The 21,125-nt window shown below is 37.1% G+C and overlaps 1 protein-coding gene across 2 annotated transcripts in view; it reads right to left on the bottom strand.

Annotated features, from left to right (window-relative positions):
• The window catches only part of LOC122469988 (solute carrier family 5 member 4), a 39,091-nt gene that overhangs the window by 929 nt on the left and 17,037 nt on the right, over nt 1-21,125 (bottom strand). The window contains exons 7-14 of one of the 2 annotated variants that reach the window (XM_043557176.1): nt 19,053-19,133; nt 16,556-16,776; nt 13,370-13,505; nt 12,236-12,343; nt 10,044-10,194; nt 7,349-7,517; nt 5,292-5,507; nt 2,790-2,889 (exon numbers count right to left, since the gene is read on the bottom strand). In XM_043557176.1, coding sequence (XP_043413111.1) covers nt 2,790-2,889; nt 5,292-5,507; nt 7,349-7,517; nt 10,044-10,194; nt 12,236-12,343; nt 13,370-13,505; nt 16,556-16,776; nt 19,053-19,133 — 1,182 coding nt within the window. Of the gene's footprint in view, nt 1-2,768; nt 2,890-5,291; nt 5,508-7,348; nt 7,518-10,043; nt 10,195-12,235; nt 12,344-13,369; nt 13,506-16,555; nt 16,777-19,052; nt 19,134-21,125 lie in introns of both variants that reach the window. The other variant, XM_043557177.1, reaches the window with a different exon arrangement.

Genomic DNA, 21,125 nt, shown 5'->3' with positions numbered 1-21,125 from the left:
TGCATGACTTATGTCAATATAATACAACACAATACAACAAAGTAAAAATACAATAAACAAAGTAAAAACAAGTGACAAACTGAGGAAAAATATTTGCATCTTATACTACAAAGGGTTTAATATCCTTAATGTACAATGGGCTTTTGAAGTAGAGAATAAAAGACTACCAACAACTCCATGCAGACATATATACATACATCAATAAACAGTTCTCAAATTTACTCAAAAAAGAGAAATTTGAAAAAAAATGACATTGAAATACTACTACTCATTTGTCCGTGACAGCAATTAAAAAGTTTCACAATGGGATGCCTGGGTGGCTCAGTTGGTTAAGCATCTGACTTTGGCTCAGGTCATGATCTCACAGTTCATGGGCTCGAGCCCCACGTCAGGCTCTGTGCTGACAGCTCAGAGCCTGGAGCCTGCTTTGGATTCTTTGTCTCCGTCTCTCTCTGCCCCTTGCCTTCTCGTGCTCTGTCTCTCTCTCTCTCTCTCTCTGTGTCTCAAAAATAAATAAAACATTAAAAAAAAGTTTCACAATATACTATGTTAGTCTGCGTGGAAGCAGGTACTCTCACACACTGTTGCTAGGAAAGCATGGTTCAACTCTCATGGAAAGGAATTTGGCAGTGTACAGCAAAATTGCATTGGCATTAGCCCTTTGACCCCAAACTCAAACTTCTCAAAGTCTGTCCTGAAGGTAAATTGGCAAAAATACAAAAGCTCTAAGTACAACGCTATTTGTGCATTAGAAAATTTAAAACATACTTCCAAGTTCAAATTTCCATGAAAAACCATAATGAATATAAGACTATTCTTATAAATGAATGGTAAAGAAAATTCTACAAAATAAAAGAAGTGAGATGTAGTAAAAACATCACTTTGAGGAAAATGTGTAGCCTTACTTATTTACATTATAAAAGAAAGGAGACTGAAAATTAATGAAATAATATTCACTTTAAGTTAGAAAAAAATAACAATAAACCCAAATAAAGTAAATGGAAGTGTATACAAATGAGACAGAAAGTAATAAAATAGAAAAGAAGGGTAACAATAGAGAAAAATAACAAAGTCCAAGTTGGTCCTTTAAGAGAAGTAAAATAGGCTAGTCTTTAGTGAAATTTATCAAGAAAAAAGAGACATCATAAATAATTACATAAAGAATAAAAGGGAAGGCATAACTACAGAGGTAGTAGGGATAGAAAAGCCAATAAATAGTATAAATAACTTCATGTAATTATATTTAAAGTGTGTACTAAATAGACACAATCCTAAGAAACATAATTTTCCCAAACTGATTAACCAAGAAATGGAACCTTTAATAGCTCTATAGGCATTGATTAAACACAGATTTAATCAGTTTAAAAGTCTCTCTCTCTCTCTCTCTCTCTCTCTCTCACACACACACACACACACACACACACTCACCAGCCCCCCAATGCCTAATGCTGTTATTGGCAAAATACCAAAATTTTGATGCAGATATTATTCCACTCTTATTGAAATATCTCCAATTCATTCTATGAGAACACTAAGACCTATTTTTGGGAGAGAGAGAGAGAGCAGTAGAGGAAGAAAGAGAGAATCTTAAGCAGGCCCCATGCCCAGTGTGGAGCTCAGCGTGGAGCCCAGTGCAGAGCCCAATGCGGGGCTCCATCCCATAACCCTGAGATCATGACCTGAGCCAAAATCCGGAGTCGGACACTTAACTGACTGAGCTACCTAAATGCCCCAAGAACACTATGATCTTAATACCAAAACCGGATAAAGTACAAAAAAGGAAAACTATGTAGTCCAGTCTTACTCAGGAATACTGATATAAAAATCCAAAAGCAGTAGAAGGCATTTATCCTTCCTTCAAGTTGAAGATCCCAAGCCAAATCAAATGAAACAATTAGTGTGGAGTTCCAGACAACATATCCTGAAGTGGTAAACTTTGTCAATGGTTTTAAAAATTCCAGGTAGGAGTGCCTGGGTAGCTCAGTCGGTTGAGCATCCAACTTTGGCTCAGGTCATGATCTCACGGTTCATAAGTTTGAGCCCCACATCAGGCTCTCTGCCGTCATTACAGACCCTGATTCAGATCCTCTGTCTCCCTCTCTGTCTCTGCCCCTCCCCACTAGTGTGTGCTCTCTCTCTCTCTCTCTGTCTCTCTCTCTCTTTGTGTGTTTCTCAAAAATAAAATAAAATAAGTTAAAAAAATGCCAGGTAAACAAAGAGCTAGGGGGGTGGATGCTAGAGAAGTTTCAATGAAGGCAATGGAATTAGAACCTAGTGTCAAAGAATAGGCAACTTTTTCTCTCTCAGAGAGGAAGTAGAAATATTCTAAGAGCTTGGTATACATGGCGGGAAGGTGAAGAAATCTGCCTGGCTGGAATGGATGGTATATTGGAGAGAATAGTGAGAAAAAAAGTTGAAGAAAAAGGTAGGACTAGATGCTAGATGCTTAATCACTATCAATCAAGATTGATTTGTTGAACATTTAATATGTGACTAGGAATAGGAGACACTGGATTGATTTTCATGTTAGAGCTGGTACACAGTTCCATGGATAAATGATGGTTGAATGGACAGACAGACTGATGGACAGGGGGATGAATGGGGATATTTCATTTGTAATGAATTATCTTAGCTTTGGGGAAGATAAGATTTTAAAGTTTCAGTTTACCATAAATCTAACAGCTTTTTCAGAAAATGAATTTAGTGGCATTAAAAAAATAAGGCAAACATGAAACCAGTTCAGGTACACAGAATTTCTACGTGAAAACCAAATGTAAACCAGATATTACCTTCAACATCATTATCAACTTCCTCATGTCTTTTCTCTTCTGCATCTAAATCAATTCGTTCCTCTGTACTATTCCGAAGAGCCCAGCACAGACGATACAGCTACACAAAGACCATAGACAAGCACATTAGTGATGGAGCAAATGTTTAAATAATACGATGGTACATTCATTTATTGTATAGTGCAAGAAAATCAAATGACATTACATAGTATATGTATAGTCTTCTACCATACAAATTCACAAAAACACACTAACCATTTAAAATTATTTATGTTTTTAACTCTTCCAGTAGTTATTAAACACTCATAAGTAATATTCCTTAAATTTTTTAAACCTTTATTCATTTTTGAGAGACAGAGAGAGACAGAGCATGAGCGGGGTAGGAGCAGAGAGAGAGGAAGACACAGAATCTGAAGCAGGCTCCAGGCTCTGAGCTGTCAGCATAGAGCCTGATGCAGGGCTCGAACCCACAAACCGTGAGGTGATTGAACCACCCAGGTGCCCCATCTTAAGCAATATTCTTAAAACTCTTACTTCTGGATTTATAATTTCATAAAAGTCAAATATTTATCTAACTTACATATACCTCTGCTTCACTCATTGTCCTTATCATTCAGCTGTTATTAGTTGCATTATTATTACTTTCAGTTTGTCTAGTGGGTACCTTTGTAACTTTTAAAATATCTTCTTTAGCTCCATTTCTGGATCCATCATGTTTAGATAATATCTATGTACTACTATTAAGTTATGATAACAATTTGTGCCCTTATACATCCATTTTCCAGCCAACCTCCAAGCTTTTGTCAACTGTATCATTATTTTAAAACTGTTATAAGCTTTATAGAATTTAATTGTTTTATGCAAATATGATTAATATTTCCATGCATCCCCTGAGATTTCTTTTTACTGCACAGCTAGGTTAGATCCACAACACTACTCATGACCTTCTCTGACAGGACTATTGATATTTATCAGTTGATTTTGAAAATTCAAACCTCACAGTATATTTATGAAACATAAACATAAATTAGATAAATGGTCTTATTTGTCCTTTAGACACATTTAAAAAATCAATAATAAATTATATTATTTTTATTGCCATAAAAAGCTTAATATTTATATTTCCTTGAAAAATATAACATATTTTCTAGTGGTTTTTTTTTTTTCATTCAACTCCCAATATTCAACACAAATATTTCATTGTGACTTCTGGTGACATGTCTTTAGAAAAGTAATTTGAACCATTCTGTGTTTCAGGTTTCCCCATCCACAAATAATATTTACTACTTTCTAAATAAACTACTTTGCAAATAAATATTGCTGCAAAGATCGAGTGATACATGCAAAATAAATAAAAGTTATACATGTTAGTAATACATTCAAACAGTGTTAGTATACAAGCAGTATTTAAGTTAAAAAAATGACTAATATTTGCTGGTCCTCTATAATGTTTCCCCCAGAGATACCTTTTATTGAAAGTTTGTGGTGTATATGCTTTAAGGTATTTTTTCCATTGTTAGACAAATATATATATATATATATATATATATATATATATATACATACACATTTTTTGTGTGTGTTTTATTTTCAAAAAGTGATATTATATAATACTATATTCTGCAAGCATTTTTTCCCCACTTACTCATGTCATGGACATTTAAAAAGGAAATGATTGAGCTCCTCAGGTTTTTGAACAGATGCATAATATTTAGTGTACTATTATTGTGTATCCATTCCACTAGCAATGGAAATTTGGGTTGTCTCCATCTTTTTCTACTAGAAAACTTTGCAGAGAAAATTTATATATATATTTCCTACTTGTAGAAGTATTTCTACACAATAAGTTCCTAGAAATGGGGATGTTGGTTCATAAGGTATGAGAATTTTAATTTTAATTGATAAATACTCCCCAATTGCCTTTCTACAAATTATGAAATTCATACATTCACCAATGATTTTGGAGTGTGGACATTCCCCAACATTCTTACCAACATTAGACATATTCATATTAAACTTTTTTGCCAATTTGAAAGGCACTCATTCTATTTGTCTTTTTCCTGCCACCTGGTACCATGTACTTTTTTTTTTTTAATCTCTGTATTGGTGTAGTTGTATTATGTATGAAATTCTACTCATCCCCAAATAGTCCCAGGCCAGATTGCAACTCTGCTGTGAAGTCTTTTCCAATCTCTTAGGCAACACTAATTACTCTCTTTCTGGTATCTTATAACAAAGATAAAGATTTATCTACTAAGTGCATTGTGAAGTTTTTTGAGGGTGAAGCCCATTTCATAATACCCCAGAAGGTAAAGAACCCTTATTTATTTATTTATTTATTTAGAGAACCCCAAGCAAGCTCCATGCCCAGTGCAGAGCCTGACACGGAGCTTGATCTCATGACGCTGGGATCATGACCTAAGCCAAAATCAAGAGTCTGTTACTTAACTGACTGAGTCACCCAGGCACACCAAGAACTCTTATTTTAAAATGAGTACTCACATGTACATCAGGAATGGGTTTTGTTAACAGGGAAATTCCTAGGACAACTAGTATGGAAACAAAAAAGAGGATGATGGCAAAGTACAGATAGTGCACTCCACAGATGACCTTGGGACAGTCACTGGCAGCCAAGCAACTTCCTGTTCCATAGGCAAACTCTGCAATCATGCGAATAAGGCCAATCACAAGTCCAATGACTAGACCCCAGAAGGCTCCCTGCAAAAGAAACAAGAATAAAATCAGAGTACTTAGAAAAGATGAGAAGCTCATTTGAGTAGGTAACAATTATCATCCTACCTACTTTCTCCATTAAGAACCAATAATGGCTAACCCTGAGCATAAAGTCACCAAAGCAAGAAAAAGGTACAAATACATGTGTTTATTTAGTGATACTAAAATTTCATTGCATCAGACACTACTTCAGGGCACTACTGTACACTCTGACCCAAGCTTAAGTTTACCTTGAATTTTGTTTTATATATAGATTTTATAAGTTGTGGCTTATTTTATAGAATAAACAGAACTATGACTTATGTTACACAATTTACAGAGTTGATATTAGATAGTTATGATAGTTCTATTAAGCTTTTGGCAATTAAGAGCATCTGTATTTTCTTAGAAGCTGGTGGGCTTGGAAACATATGTCCTCTAGTCCTCTGATCAAGATGTTATGTTCAAGGGGAAATGGTATTGCATAGACATTAAAAGCATAAGCTTTAGTTGGAGGAAGACCTGAATCTGAATCCCGAAATATTACTTACTAATACTAAATAACATTTGAAAAGCACATAAGATAATAACCTCTCTGTACCTATTCTTCATTTCAAAATTATAATAAAGTTAACAGTTGGAAACAATTAAGGGATTAAATGCCCACGATCCAAAATAATCAGTTACATATATTATAACAGAAATTAACATTAAAAAAATTTTTTTTAACGTTTATTTATTTTTGAGACAGAGAGAGACAGAGAATGAACGGGGGAGGGTCAGAGAGAGAGGGAGACACAGAATCTGAAACAGGCTCCAGGCTCTGAGCTGTCAGCACAGATCCTGACGCCAGGCTCGAACTCACGGACCGTGAGACCATGACCTGAGCGGAAGTCGGAGGCTTAACCCACTGAGCCACCCAGACGCCCCTAGAAATTAACATTTTTAATTGTTACTAGAGTGGTAGGTTTTCTTCTAAGCACTTCACATTAAAATAAATCCCTTTTGGGGCGCCTGGGTGGCGCAGTCAGTTAAGCGTCCGACTTCAGCCAGGTCACGATCTCGCGGTCCGTGAGTTCAAGCCCCGCGTCAGGCTCTGGGCTGATGGCTCAGAGCCTGGAGCCTGTTTCCGATTCTGTGTCTCCCTCTCTCTCTGCCCCTCCCCCGTTCATGCTCTGTCTCTCTCTGTCCCCAAAATAAATAAATGTTGAAAAAATAAAATAAAATAAAATAAATCCCTTTTGGGGTGATAAATCCCCTGGGTGGCTCAGTTGAGTGTCCGACTTCGCTCAGATCATGATCTCACAGTTTGTGGGTTCCAGCCCCGTGTTGGGCTCTGTGCTGACAGCTTGGAGCCCGGAGCCTGCTTTGGATTCTGGACTCTCTCTGCTCCTCCCGACTCATGTTCTCTCTTGCTTTCACTCTCAAAAATAAATAAACATAAGAAAAATTAAAATAAATCCCTTTTAATCTTCTATAAAGTAGGTGCTGTGATCCTATAAAGTAGGTGCTGTGATTATCTTCATTCTACACAGAATCAAATGGTTTGCTTAAGATCAAAGGATTGATAGAGCCAGGATTGGATTCTGTCAGTCTTACTCCAAAACTTGTGTTCATTAGTATTGTGTCATATATGTATATATTTTGTAAGAAATATACAGACTGTGCTAGAAGTGTGCCCTATGTATTTACACACTTTAATGAGAATCAGGAATTATAGCTGAATACAATTAAAATTGAGATGGGCTTTGAGTTATATAAACAGGGTGGAAAGAATGCATTTTCCTACCAGTGAAAGAAAATATTCTCACTCCAGCAGGGAAGAAGTTTTCCGATTTTTTACTTACCTGTTCATTGACTCTTTTACAGAAGATGGCAAGCAGGAAGACAGCCGCAATTGGAGGCCCAAGGTAGCTAGAAATTGATTCTATATAATGGAATAGTTGTCCATTTTGAGATACCTGCACTAATGGGACCCACAAAATGCTGATGGCAATTAATAGAATGATAAATAGCCTGGAGAGAAAGCAAAATGATTTAAATATTAAACAAAAGCATTATTGGCACTTCCACTGTGCTTTACAGTTCTTGATTCTTGTGGCCATTCATTGATTTTCCAAATAAAATCACACTCCTTGACCTCACATGAAGCCATGGAATGCTTAATGACCATAGGTTAGTAAAATGCCAATAAAGCAATTGCTTCTCTGTAAATAGCTTCAACTGTGAGGTTAAATATCCATTCATAAAACAGTTCAAATGTCAGCAACTGGTTAATAATTTTCTAGTGCAATTTATGTAATGTATCAGTTAGGAAAAAAACACCACACTGTTTCTATGGTAAGTAATCATTTGTATGATAAAGAAAGCAGATCCCCATTTTGGTCTTTTTTTTCCTAGCTTGAGAGAAACTAAGTCAGTTTTCACAGGTTGGAATTAAAATATCCTTTCTCCTAGCATGCTGAGTGAATTGGCCAGAAATGCTAATTTGTGCATTTTACTACCTGAGTACTTTGGCAGGTAGAAGGAGTTAGTAAAAAACTTTTTACAGGTCCTGTGGTCCAGGGAGAATAAGCTCAATATTCTGTACTTATTGTGCGAAGAAACACACATAATTTACTGGACTGTCTGCAAAAGGTCATTACTTCTCTGTGCTTATCTGAAACAGAGAGGTGGGGACTGGGAGAAATGGGGGACAGGCATTTGGGCAGGAGACTGAGGCACAAGTGTCTCATTGAAAGTTCACAAAACTTTTGCAAACTTGTAATAATTAAATGTGATAAACCATGGAAAGTCTGAGCATGATGCGTAGAGTATAATAAGGATTCAATAAATAATACCCACTGTCCTTGTCATGTACCTCTCTTGCTCGCTTATCTTCAGTTGTTTTCCATCATATGTGGAATAAAATCCAAAATCTTGTTATGGTTTAAATGGCCCTACATAATTTCACCTCTAGCTATCTTTCAGATCATGTTTCTTATCACTTTTCCACTTGCTTGTATGTGCCAACCTCACTCCTGCTGTCCTCACACCACACATGACTGTTGTAAGAATTCAGCACTTACTGTTCCATCCCCACAGAGCCATGGGGCTCATTCCCACACTTCCCTGATGGTTGTGCATAAAGGCCACCTTCTCAGGGAAGACTCCCTGAACACCTGTCTTAAGTAACCCCCATATTTAATCTCACTTTAATTTTCTCCCTGCCACTTTTGCCATCAGATATAGAACATATTTATTGTCTGTCTTGCCAACAAAGGTGTAAATCCCACAAAGCAGGAAATTATTTTTTACATACATGTCCTTTTCCATATTTGTATTCTGGGATATAGAAGGCTTTTAACAAGAGAGAGAGAGAGAGATAAACTCATTAATTTAAAATAGAGACTTAAAGGGTATTCATACCCAAGATCATATGCCTATTGGTAGACTTCTGCATCCTGGGCTTACTGAATTCAGGTCCAACACTTTCTCTACTACAGAAACACAGATGCTTTATTGCTCTTCCTCTCCTATAACGTCCAGAGTGAAGATCTGGACCAAGTGAGCCCTTGGAATTTTCCTTGCAAATGCTTAATTTACTAAGTGATTGTTACTGTCTTCAGCAAAGCAGTATCTTTTACATAGGTAGTCAGGTTCTCTTGATATTCCATTTCTTTTTTTTTTTTTATTTTTAGCATTTATTTAGTTTTGAGAGACAGAGAAAGACAGAGCATGAGTAGGGGAGGGGCAGGAAGAGAGGGAGACACAGAATCCAAAGCAGGTTCCAGGCTCTGAGCTATCAGTACGGAGCCTAACACGGGGCTTGAACTCAGGAACAATGAGATCATGACCTGAGCTGAAATCAGATACTTAACTGACTGACCCACCCAGGTGCCCCCTCTTGATACTCCATTTCTTAATGAGTGCAGTTGGTAAACTACTGTGTAGTAGTGTGTGGATGACTTAATCTGTGACTTCCTTCATGTGATATACATGGAAACTTCTAGAGACTGCTTTAACCCCATGAAACTTTATACCCCATGAAAACCACTAGAGTTTCATGAAGATATGGTTGGAAGAGAGTGTGAGGGGAGGAAGAAATAAGAGACAGAGGCATTTGAAAACCCTTAAAAGCAACTATTTTGTTTAAAAGTATGACCCTGGGGTGCCTGGGTGGCTCAGTCAGTTGAGCATCTAACTTTGGCTCAGGTCTGATCTCACTGTTCCTGAGTTCAAGCCCCGTGTTAAGTTCAGTGCTGACAGCTCAGAACCTGGAGCCCGCTTTGGATTCTGTGTTTCCCTCTCTCTCTGACCCTCCGCCACTTGCACTCTGTGTCTCTCTTTCTCAAAAATAAATAAACCTTAAAAAAAAAAAGTATGGCCTCAAATTTCCTATCTGGAAAGAAATAAAGTTAGATTAAATATCCTCTTAATATCCCTTTCCCACTCTAGAATTCTATTATTTGTTTCACTGAACCCAAGAAGGAGAAGGTTCTAGTTCGCTTGTATTTCTGTGCTTTCCAGAGAAATTTTAGACAGAAACCAGGATTTTCTCACCGTCCTGTTATAAGAAGCTCTTTCTCTGATGCTTGTTTCCTAATCTTGGTGTACAGGTCCATGGTAAAGAGGGTGCTAGCACTGTTGAAGATGGAGGTCATGGAGCTCATGAGAGAGGCCAACATGACTGACAGCATCAGACCTCGCAGTCCTGGGGCCAGATGAGAGTGCAAACATTAGTTAGGAATTGGACTCCATGATTTATGAGGGCCTTGCTAAACCAGAGTCATTCAAAAGTGTCACCTGGAACATTTACCAACTGATGTGCCTGTCAACGCATATCATCATGTAGCATTTCCTGCAAATTTCCTGGTGATTTGAGAATGATCCAGTACAGAATTTTAGTTTTAAATGTAAACTTAGAGATCATTTGCTGGAACCTAAATTTGGGAGAGAGGAACAGTGTTGTACCATCTTTCTTTGGGGACAACCTCTTGGCTTCTTGAAGACTTAGAGAACTAGAGAGGGAAAAGCCTAGTAAGCAGTTCTGTTAAAGAAGTTTTTGTTGGGAAAAGCAAAGAGTTTTGGGATATTATGGTAACTTCATCCTCCACTTCCCTCTGCTTATTAATAATGCCCCTAAAACTCCTAAGACAAAGTGTGGAATGAGATGGATGGGTGATGTCACTTGTGGGTCATGTCCCCTTCTTCCTGACAATGCTCATGTGTGTCAGGGAGGAGAAAGATTGAAGAAGTAGTAGCTGACCTTTGAAGGTATAAGATCACCTGGTTGTTCCTGAGCCCCATACTCTGCTCTGTTACTGACCACACAGATCACCTTCTAGCATCCTAATAATTTACTTTTGCCCCATGTGTCATTTATTTTATATCTCATGAAACTAGAATGTGAGTTCCAAGGTATAGGGGATTTTGTGCTTATTTCACTGATGTTTTCTTTTATTTTTTAATTTTTTAAATGTTTATTTATTTTTGAGGGAGAAAGACAGAACATGAGTGGGGAAGGGGTAGAGAGAGAGAGAGAGAGAGAGGGAGGCACAGAATTTAAACCGGCTCCAGGCTCTGAGCCATCAGCAGAGAGCCCAACATGGGGCTTGAACTCGGAAATGGCGAGATCATGACCTGAGCTGAAGTTGGTCACCTAACCGACTGAGCCACCCAGGTGCCCCTCACTGATGTTTTCTAAGCACCAGGGCAGGCTCTGGCACATAGTAGGCACTCAATAAATAGCTGTAAATTAAATATATTGAGGCATATTATTTGGGTATAACTGGTCTAGAGAAAGCAGGCTAAATCATTAACATCTAGTTTTCTGAGTTTGTAAGTTTGTGTTTATGCAACTCTTTTATTGACAAATCCATCACTTAAATGCTCTTGATTGTCTTGGAAGACAATCTTGAATCTAAAGGAGTAAGGATTCTTCTAATAGGAATTATATCTGATTCATTTCTGTATTCCCCAGGCTCAGCACCGGACTGGTAGCCTATGGAAAGTGCTCAAGAAATGTCTGATGAAGCCAATTGAATTAATGGAAGTTAGCATTATTAAGGATTACGCCATAATCTTTCCTCATGGACCATTTATACACTAGGTCTCTGAGGCAGTCCCAGCATGAACATATTTTTTCCAGCTTTATTGAGGTATGACTGACAAATAACAATTGTATATAGTTAAGATGTATAATGTGATGTTTTTATACATGTATACATTGTGAAATGATTACCATAATCAAGCTAGTTAACATAACCGTCACCTCACATAGTTACAGTTTTCTTGTTTTGTGGTGAGAATACTTGAGATCTATTCTCTTAGCAAACTTTAAACATACATTTTTATTAACTATAATCTCCCTACTTGACATTAGTTCTCCAGAACTTATTCATCTTATAACTGAAAGTTTGTACCCTTTGAAATCTTCCCATTTCCCCCGCCCCCAGCCCCTGGAAACCACCATTGTACTCTCTGCTTGTATGAGTTCCACTTGTTTAGATTCCACATATAAGCGACATTGTGTGCTTTTTTGTCTTTCTGTATCTGGTTTATCTCACTTAGCATAATGTCTTCCAGGTTCATCTATATTGTTGTTGCACTTGGCAGATTTTCATTTTTTTTAAAGGTTGACATTAATAGATAATGATATTCCATTATCTATATCTATACTTATTATCTATCTATCTATCTATCTAACTCTCATCACATTTTCTTCATTCATTTGAGTGTGGACCTTTTCTTACCATCAGGCATCAATTCCAGCACCATCACTGGGTAGGCATAGTTAGTACAACCGACTTCAATGCCACAATGTTTCACACATTCAGAAGGTACAACACAGGCCACCTTCTCTGAGGGGGGAATTCAGATAAGTGGGTTCAGTGAGTGGGGCCCAAACAGGTAAGATCTACAACCATTTGACATAGAGACAAGTTGTAAGATGATAAGTAAGAGGAGAGACATTTGCTTGGAAATTGGAGATTCAACCTTGAACTCCATACCATAGATCTGGTCCCTCTTCACCCAGAATATGACTTCCTAAGTGTCTCATACCTGTACCTCCCCTTGCACTGACCTAAGGGGCAGGGCTCCTCTTTGGGATGTGGCCCAGCTATTGCATTAGAGCAATTAGGGGGATCTGATTCCATCCTCCAGAAAAGCTGCAAGAACATAAATTCTCCCAGAGGCACAGAACTCCAGATGAAACAATCACAACAGCCACAACAACAAAATAGAAATTAGTTTTGTGTCTAGTCATTTAGTTCAGTGTTTTCTACCTACAGCTAAGAAGTGTCATTTGTGATCATTATTGGGGTGATTGCTCATGTGGGATGAGGCCTCCCTTCACTGTGGCAGTTGTACAATACTTTGTTGATTCTTTTTTTACTTAAACAATATTATGACAACAGATAGCAAAAAATGATTTAAAAAATCCCATAGAATACTGACACCTTAACACATTAGCTTCTTTTAGTTTTTTTATTCCTTTCTAATCTTTTTCCAGACAGAAATGTCTTTTTGCATAACTATGGCAATTGTTGAGATAATATTTTGTAGTTTGCTTTTTACCCTTAAACATAATAACTTCAGCATTTGACCAAAATTTGAGAAAGTCTTTAGTCATTACGTGTAATTTTCCATAAAGGGGGTATTTAATAATTTCTTTGGCCATTCCTTATTAGTTGGATATATATGTGTCAAATATGCCAAATTTTCCTGCTTCTGACATTCTGCAAAATCTGTTCTCTTCACCTGGATTTGTGTTTTAACTTCCATACATAATGGGTTTTCTAGCTTATCAAGGTTTTAATACATATTAAAACCAGTATTTAGAATTCAAGCATACAAGAAAGAGGATTTATGAATCAATGGCTTGCCTGTGTATAGGATGCGGCTGATCATTCCTGGCATTACCATGAGGAACATGGGCAGCAGCTTCAGGTACCCACACATGATGCAGGCAGCTTTCACATGAGACATGTTCTTGCCTGATAGGCAGCGCTGCACAATAACCTGCCAGAAGAACATGACATAGTCATGAAGCAACTAGAGGATGATCCAAAGAAGGGGAGTGCCTCTTTTCAAGGATTAATGTTACAATAAGATATGGGATCATGAGTAGTGGAAAATAATCAGCTTCAGAGTAAAATCAGAACTCTAATCCCTGCTCCTCTTACATGAGTATTTGACTTTGTGAGACTCAGCTTTCTCATCTTTAAGAAGGTTATCTCTTGTAGGATATTCTGAATATTTGGTATAATGTTTGTAAGACTCTTGGTACATAGAAGTCAATACCCATCACTACTATCAAAATGTTTGCAGCTCCTAGGCTGCATTGCAACAATGACCATGTACTTGTCCAGGTACAAAGCTGTCACTACTGATCTTTGCCACAAGTCGTGTGTTTAAGTTGTGCATTTAATGTTGTAGGCACCAAATAAGCCACATACTCATCAGTATCTCTCTACTGTTAGGGATCAACTGTCCATTTGGAAAATCAAGCCCATTGCCATAGAAACAACAGAGTCAGGCAGCCATCAGAAGAGAACCTTGAGACATTCATCTCTAGATATGAATCAGTTATGAATAAAATATTGTGGTCCTGGGAAAGTCAATGCATATAATCTCATAATTTCCACTTAAGTTGTGTAATCTCTTGATTAAGAATTTTCTAGAAAAACAGGATTTCTACCCATAATGCCATTGCTTCTTGACATTTTTCTTCTCAAGGAATGTCAGAAAATGGCGATGACTTTTTCTGCTTACTTTTCTTTGGAGAGACAAATCTATTAGGGATAGCAACAATGTCACTCAGTGCTGGGGGAGCAGGTACTATCCTTAGAAGGCTTGAAGCAGAAAGTTGGAGGGACAATACAAATTATATGTAAAATAGGGGATTCCTGTCAGAAAATAAGCAGGGTCCGGGTATCAGATCTAAGGGTGAATATGAGGCCACCTAAATATAGGAGATAAGTCATGTGGTCAGTGGCAAAATATAAACAATAAAGATTTTTGCACAAATCAGTGAAAGAGTACATTCTTTGGGAGACATGTTGATAAAATCAGTTTATTATATAGAGAAAAAGAAAAATTATCTCACACTGATACAAGTGACCATTGATCCAAGATAGTCCACTTTGGACCATTGATACCAAAATATGAAATTTTAAGTTTGACTTGACAGAGACTATCTGGGGTGAAGAAAACTTCAAAACAGAAAACAAAACAAACTTACATGCTATAAAAAGGAACATACAGAAAACCAAAAATAAGATCTTGGGGGTCATAAATACAAAGGCAGAAAAACTGAAGGATAATATTGAGGTAATTTCCTAGAAAATAGAGCAAAAAGACCAAGATATGGTAGATGTGGAGGAAAGATAAGAACACTAGAAAACCAGTTGAGGAAGACCAACACCCAAAGTGGAAGTTCTCCAAAGGAAAACAAAATGCAAGAAATCAAAGAATTCCACCAATTCATTAAAGACATCCATTACTATATTAAACTTGTTCACAGTAGCCCATCACAGTGAACAAAAAAAGACCTACACACAATAGCCATTGTATGAAATTTCAGAACACTGAGGACAAAGGCAAGATAAACTTCCAGAGAGAAAAGACACGTTACATCCAAAGGATCAAGAATAACTTCAGGCTTTTCAACAGCAATGGTGGAAGTCAAAAGATGGTAATTTATGGCTGGAAAATTATTTAAGGCCTAGAAATGTGTACATGGCCAGAGGATCAATTTGGGAAAAGTTGGACTGAAGACATCTTCAAATATGAAGACAAATTCACAATAGATGTATCTCCTGTGTTTCTCAGGAACTTACTGGAGAATTCAATTGCCCTGAAACAAGCAAACCAAGAAAGAAGATGATGTGGGATACTTGAAATATGATATATAATCCAAGGATGAGCCAAAGAGAACCCCAAATATGGTAGTAAAAAGGGTCCTGGATTAGGGTGGGCACTAGGCACAGAGAACAACCCAGCAGTTTGTGAGAGTCCAAAGGTTTTAAGAGAAAATGAGAAAAAGAGTTGGTAGGATATTTGATGTGTTTGCAAGTACACATCAAGGAGATTTAGGCAATCTGCAGAAAGCTTGGTGTTTAATGAGTAATAATTACCAAGAAAATTTAAAACACAAAAAATAAGACTTATTTATTCTAGAGAAAAGAAAAAGCTAAAGAAAAATCAATCAGAGAATATCATGTGGCTTAGCTGTGGATTATATTTATGTAGCCACAAAAATGGTAGCACTGAATGCTGATCTCACCAAAATTGTGACTTAGTTTTACTGGAAGATGGAGGATTGAAGATAAAAAATTGAAAGAGCTAGGGGCGCCTGGGTGGCTCAGTCAGTTAAGCGTCTGACTTCAGCTCAGATCATGACCTCACAGTTTGTGAATTTGAGCCCTGCGTTGGGCTCTGTGCTGACAGCTCGTAGCCTGCAGCCTGCTTTGGATTTTGTGTCTCCCTCTCTCTCTGCCCTTTCCCTGCTTACACTCTGTCTGTCTGTCTCTCTCAAAAATAAATAATAAAAACATTAAAAAAAGAAAAAAAAAGAAAAGAAAGAGCTAAACCCTCATCTTTCATTATTGGAAGCCAGTGTAAAAATCCTAAAACTGGAAAACCAAAAGGGATCAATAGAAACATTTATTTAAATCACCTGGGGAACAAATTTACAAGCAAATTCTGATTCAGTGGGTCTGGGTAGCATCTGAGAACAGTTATTTCTAATGAGCTTCAAGGTGACATTCACTCCAATGGTACACAGGCCATGCATTGAGTACAAGGATTTAGAGAAGAAACATACATACCAAAATACCTAACCGAAGGAGTCAATAATGTTTGCTTTTGAGAGTCAAGAAATGAGTAGAGAGCAGGACACCAGACAACTATTTATCATAACAAGACTTGTAGAAGTGTTTGACTCTTTAAATGATGTGTGTTTGTGCATGTGTATGTGTATATATGTGTACAAAATAGAAACTAGATGCTTTTCTATGAGGAGAAAAAGAACAACATAAACATATTTACACACCACACACATACTTCACCTGATCTGTGCACCAGTACCACACAGCAACAATGGTCATTCCAAATATCATTCCTGGCCATGGAATATCTCCAGTGACAGCATCTCGGAAGATGTGAAAGGAGTCAGCCTGAGGAGTGTAGCACTTGGGATTGATTGTCAGGTTGTCCCCCTCAACTATGGATGGGATGGCATTCATGTACTTCTCTGTAAAACTCTCATAGCCTCCCACTTTAGCAAATGCTGCAAAGGTATTGGATAAAATGAAATGTTATACACAAATCTAAGACATCTGTTGTTCATAATTATTCCTTTGTGGTGGAAGTGTCCAATCATCTCCAATCAGCCTGGTCAAATCCTTAGTGTTCTCAGAGGACTCATGTCTTTCTAATACTACTGGCATTGGTAATGCTATCATGCTTTCACAATGTACAGGAAGCAATCACCCTTTAACTTTTCTTCTTATTGAAAATTTTCTTCTTCTCTTGAAAATTTTTAGTGTCTATGCTTATGGTAAAAATAAAAATTGTTATCCAACAGACTGATATTGATATCTCACAACCATCTAGAACAGAGATAAAACATGAAGATGAGGTAACAGAGTGAGCCTAACAATTAGCCATCAGAAAGCCCCTACTCCTCTGAATGGACCAGAAGTAATGATCTCTGTTCCTGATATAAAGTCTGGCTGTTTTAACTTTATGCACAGTCTGTTTTTTTGGTGCAATACTGACTGTATTCTTTCTATGTTACAACAAAAAATGGGAAGATAAGGAGCAGAAATTAGAGGCAGCAGTTTATGTATGGTGAGGTGAAATGGTGAGGCTCAGCCTACGGTGGGGGGGGGCTGGAAAGGCAAGACAGGTGTAGAAAAGAACCATAATGAGAATGTATGGGTGGCTCAGTCAGTTAAGTGTCTGACTCTTGATTTCGGCTAAGGTCATGATCTCATGGTTTGTGGGATCGAGCCCCACATCAGGCTCTGCATTGGCAGTGTGGAGCCTGCTTGGGATTCTCTCTCTGCACTTTCTCTTTCAAAATAAATAAATAAATTAATTAACTAAAAAAAAGAACCATAATGGATGGAAACCTTAGAAAGAAGAAGGATGAGCCCAGGCTTCTCAGCCCACTTAGTATAGTTTCAAATAGTGCAAAATTCATCTGAGTATCATATATCTGTAGAGTTGAGGTTGACATTATTTTACTTTTTCATTACTTATTTCATTTAGAATCAAAAATGTTTGCATGTGCCAAACATTGTGATGGGATTATATGCAAAATGAATGTACAAGGCAGGATCTCAATACAAAGGAGGATACAGACAATACAAGGAAATTGTTCTGTTAAGGGGAATATTGTTTGTGACAACAATACATGAAGAATGCTGGAAGATGAGAGATTCCATCCTAAGGATGGGAGAAGGCTTAGAGAGGTTAATGCCAGAGGTCCATCACCAAAGCCAGACACCAAAGAACCATAAATAAGAATATCAAAGAAGTCCTGGTTAACTAAATAGAAAGTTTGTAAAGAATTGGTCCTAGCAATGGCCTCTGGAGCAGCACTTTCAGTAATGATAGAACTTTCGGTAATGATAGAATTCTATATATTCTATATCTGTGCTGTCAAATATGAAAACTACTAGCTATATATTAAGCGCTTGAAATATGGCTAGGCAAATGAGAAACTGAATTTTACATTTTGATTAATTTATTTTTTATTGTTTTTTAATTTAAATAGCCATATGTGACCAATCGCATTCATTTTGTGTCAAAATCATCAACTCTTTTTGTGCACTTGTTGTCTTTGCAGTTCTGTCAGTTTTTGCTTCATATTATCTTCAAGCCCTGTGATTAGGGTTCATGAATATTCACAACTGTATTCAGTGCAGCTTGAGTGGATGGAATATGGTGGCTGCAGGACAGAGGAGAGATGAAAAGACACTTATTTTCATCTTATATCCTTTTTACTGTATGCATGGACTTCCTGTCCAAAGTTAAATAAGTAGCATAATAAAAGAAAACAAAAATAGGCAAGCTATAAGTTAAATTCATCAGTAGTGCTTGCTGCATAACAATAGAGGGAGTAACATACTTTAATAATTTCCATCTGAAACAGTCACAGTGAAGTTAATAGTCAGTTGTCTTAAACTGTTCTTACTATTTAATACTTATTTTTATGAAGATTCTACATAATGGTTTATGTGCATTGAATCCAGTGCACCAATAGTTGTGTAAAATTATCAACCCAGTGACACTGATTTTGTCTATTTCAAACACAAACATATTAAGATTAAAACTGAGGAATAATTTTTTAAAGAAAGTAAAGTTCTTCCCCCTCATTTTCTCATGCTGAGGTAGTATAGCAAGAAGTTAGGCAGATGCTTCAATGATGTATTATACGTATGTCGAAAAGTGTGACCATGTAGAACAGGGAAGCAGTAGTAAAGAGCAGATGGACTGAACAGACACAAATCTCATGATTTCCAGCCCCAGGGCACTGCTCCCACTGTCATCACTTACCATACCCCATGAGAATAAAGGAACCGATCAGCATGATGATGGTCTGGAGGGTGTCTGTGTAAATAACTGAGGCCAAGCCCCCTGTGTAGAGAAAGAAAAGAATCAGGATATTTTTTCCCTGTACTCTCATCTCTTTGCCTTCACTTTTAGGTTTTCCTCAAACCAAACCCTAGAAACTCAGCAGAGAATATATGAAAAGTTCTTGACTGGGCCACAAGCTCCTCTTGGCATCATTATCTCCTTAGTATTTATGTGTCACATTAACCCTCTTGTCTCCCTTATCTTGCCTTGACTCAAAGTTTCTATGAATTATACTGGAATTTCACCCTTATGTGAGTTTTTGAATACCAAATAGCAGAAAAGGCAAAACTTTTGGAACCAGAGTATATTATGCTAAGTGAAATAAGTTAGTCAAAAACAAATACCATATGATTTTGCTCATAATTAAAAAGCAAAACAGATGAACATAGTGGAGGGAAGGAAAAATAAAATAATATATAAACAGGGAGGCAAACCGTAAGAGACTCTTAAATATAGAGAACAAACTGAGGTTGCTGGAGGTGAGTTGGGTGGGGGGATGGGCTAAACTGGCGATTGGCATTAAGGAGGGCACTCGCTGGGATGAGCACTGGGTGTTATATGTTATAAGTGATGAATCACTAAATTCTATTCCTAAAGCCATTATTACAATATATACTAACTTGAATTGAAAAAAAAGTTTAAAAGAAAGAAAAGGCAATACTTCATTATCATGAAAGTTTTTCCCTTAACTATCTCTCAATTCACTCCATTTAGCACAGTATACTAGTTCTCAAAAAATAGGGCAAAGCAATTTTTGGTCTAGTATTGGAACATATCATTGTTTCATAAGTTGAATGCCAGGTATAGCTGTTGACTTGTGTTTTGCTCGAGTGTTATGCAAACAGCAACTTCTTTTTCAACTCTAGACTTGCTAGACTCTCAGCCAACAAGCTATTTCCTTCTAAAAGTATCATGGGAAAACAAGGCTGATCGTAAATAGAAGACTTATGTCTTCATCTTTCATTTATTTTGAAACATATGCTATATGTATGAAAATTGCTCTAGAACTATCTTGATTGTTCCAGCTGTTATTTTTCTTTATTTTTTCCAACTAAACTTGTATAGTTTCATTTTCATAAGTTAGTAAGTGTTGGATGCTAGGCCCATGAGAGCCTGCTTGGACCATTGCCGCATACTTTATCCCAACAACCAACTCACTGCTCCAGTTCTTCTCTCCTGATTCTGCCTTTCAGAGCCCAGGCATCCTGTACTTATTTGGGCGCTGCCTTGGATTTGTCAATCCCATGTCTGAGCTGCTATTTCATTTTGGCTTTCCATGTGTATGCTATGCTGGATTCCAAATGGCAATCTGGGCCCTAAACAAAAAGCTGAGACAAATCACCATTTCCCCACTGTACCTACCACATCATTATCTTCAGTCAAGGTGCTTACACCTAATAGTGAGGATTTTTTTTTTGAAATGGAAATGTTCTGGATATGCAGAGTCAAATGCTTCCTTCTCAGTTTAGTAATTAACTTTAAAAAATTTTAATTCCAATATAGTTAACATATGGTGTTATATTAGTTTCAGTTATACAATATAGGATTCAATAATTCCATACATCACCCATTGCTCATCACAATGTGTGCACTCCTTAAGCCCCACCACCTATTTCACCCATTCCCAACACACCTCCCTTCTGATAACTATCACTTTGTTCTCTATAGTTAAGAGGCTGTTTCTTAGTTTGTCTCTCTCTCTCTTTTCTTTTCCTTTGCTCATTTGTTTTATTTCTTAAATTCCACATATGAGTGAAATAATATGGTATTTGTCTTTTCTGACTAATTTATTTCACTTAGCATTATACTCCTTAGCTCCATCTGTGTTGCTGCAAATGGCAAGATTTCATTCTTTTTTATGGCTGAATAATATTCCATGATGTGTGTGTGTGTGTGTGTGTGTGTGTGTGTGTGTATCAACATAATCTTTATCCATTTATCTATCAAAGGACACATGGGCTGCTTCCATAATTTGGCTATTGTAAATAACGC

This window comes from Prionailurus bengalensis, chromosome D3 (genome assembly GCF_016509475.1).
Source record: "Prionailurus bengalensis isolate Pbe53 chromosome D3, Fcat_Pben_1.1_paternal_pri, whole genome shotgun sequence".
NCBI classification, from domain to species: Eukaryota; Metazoa; Chordata; class Mammalia; order Carnivora; family Felidae; genus Prionailurus; species Prionailurus bengalensis.
This window is presented reverse-complemented; position numbering and strand designations above follow the sequence as displayed.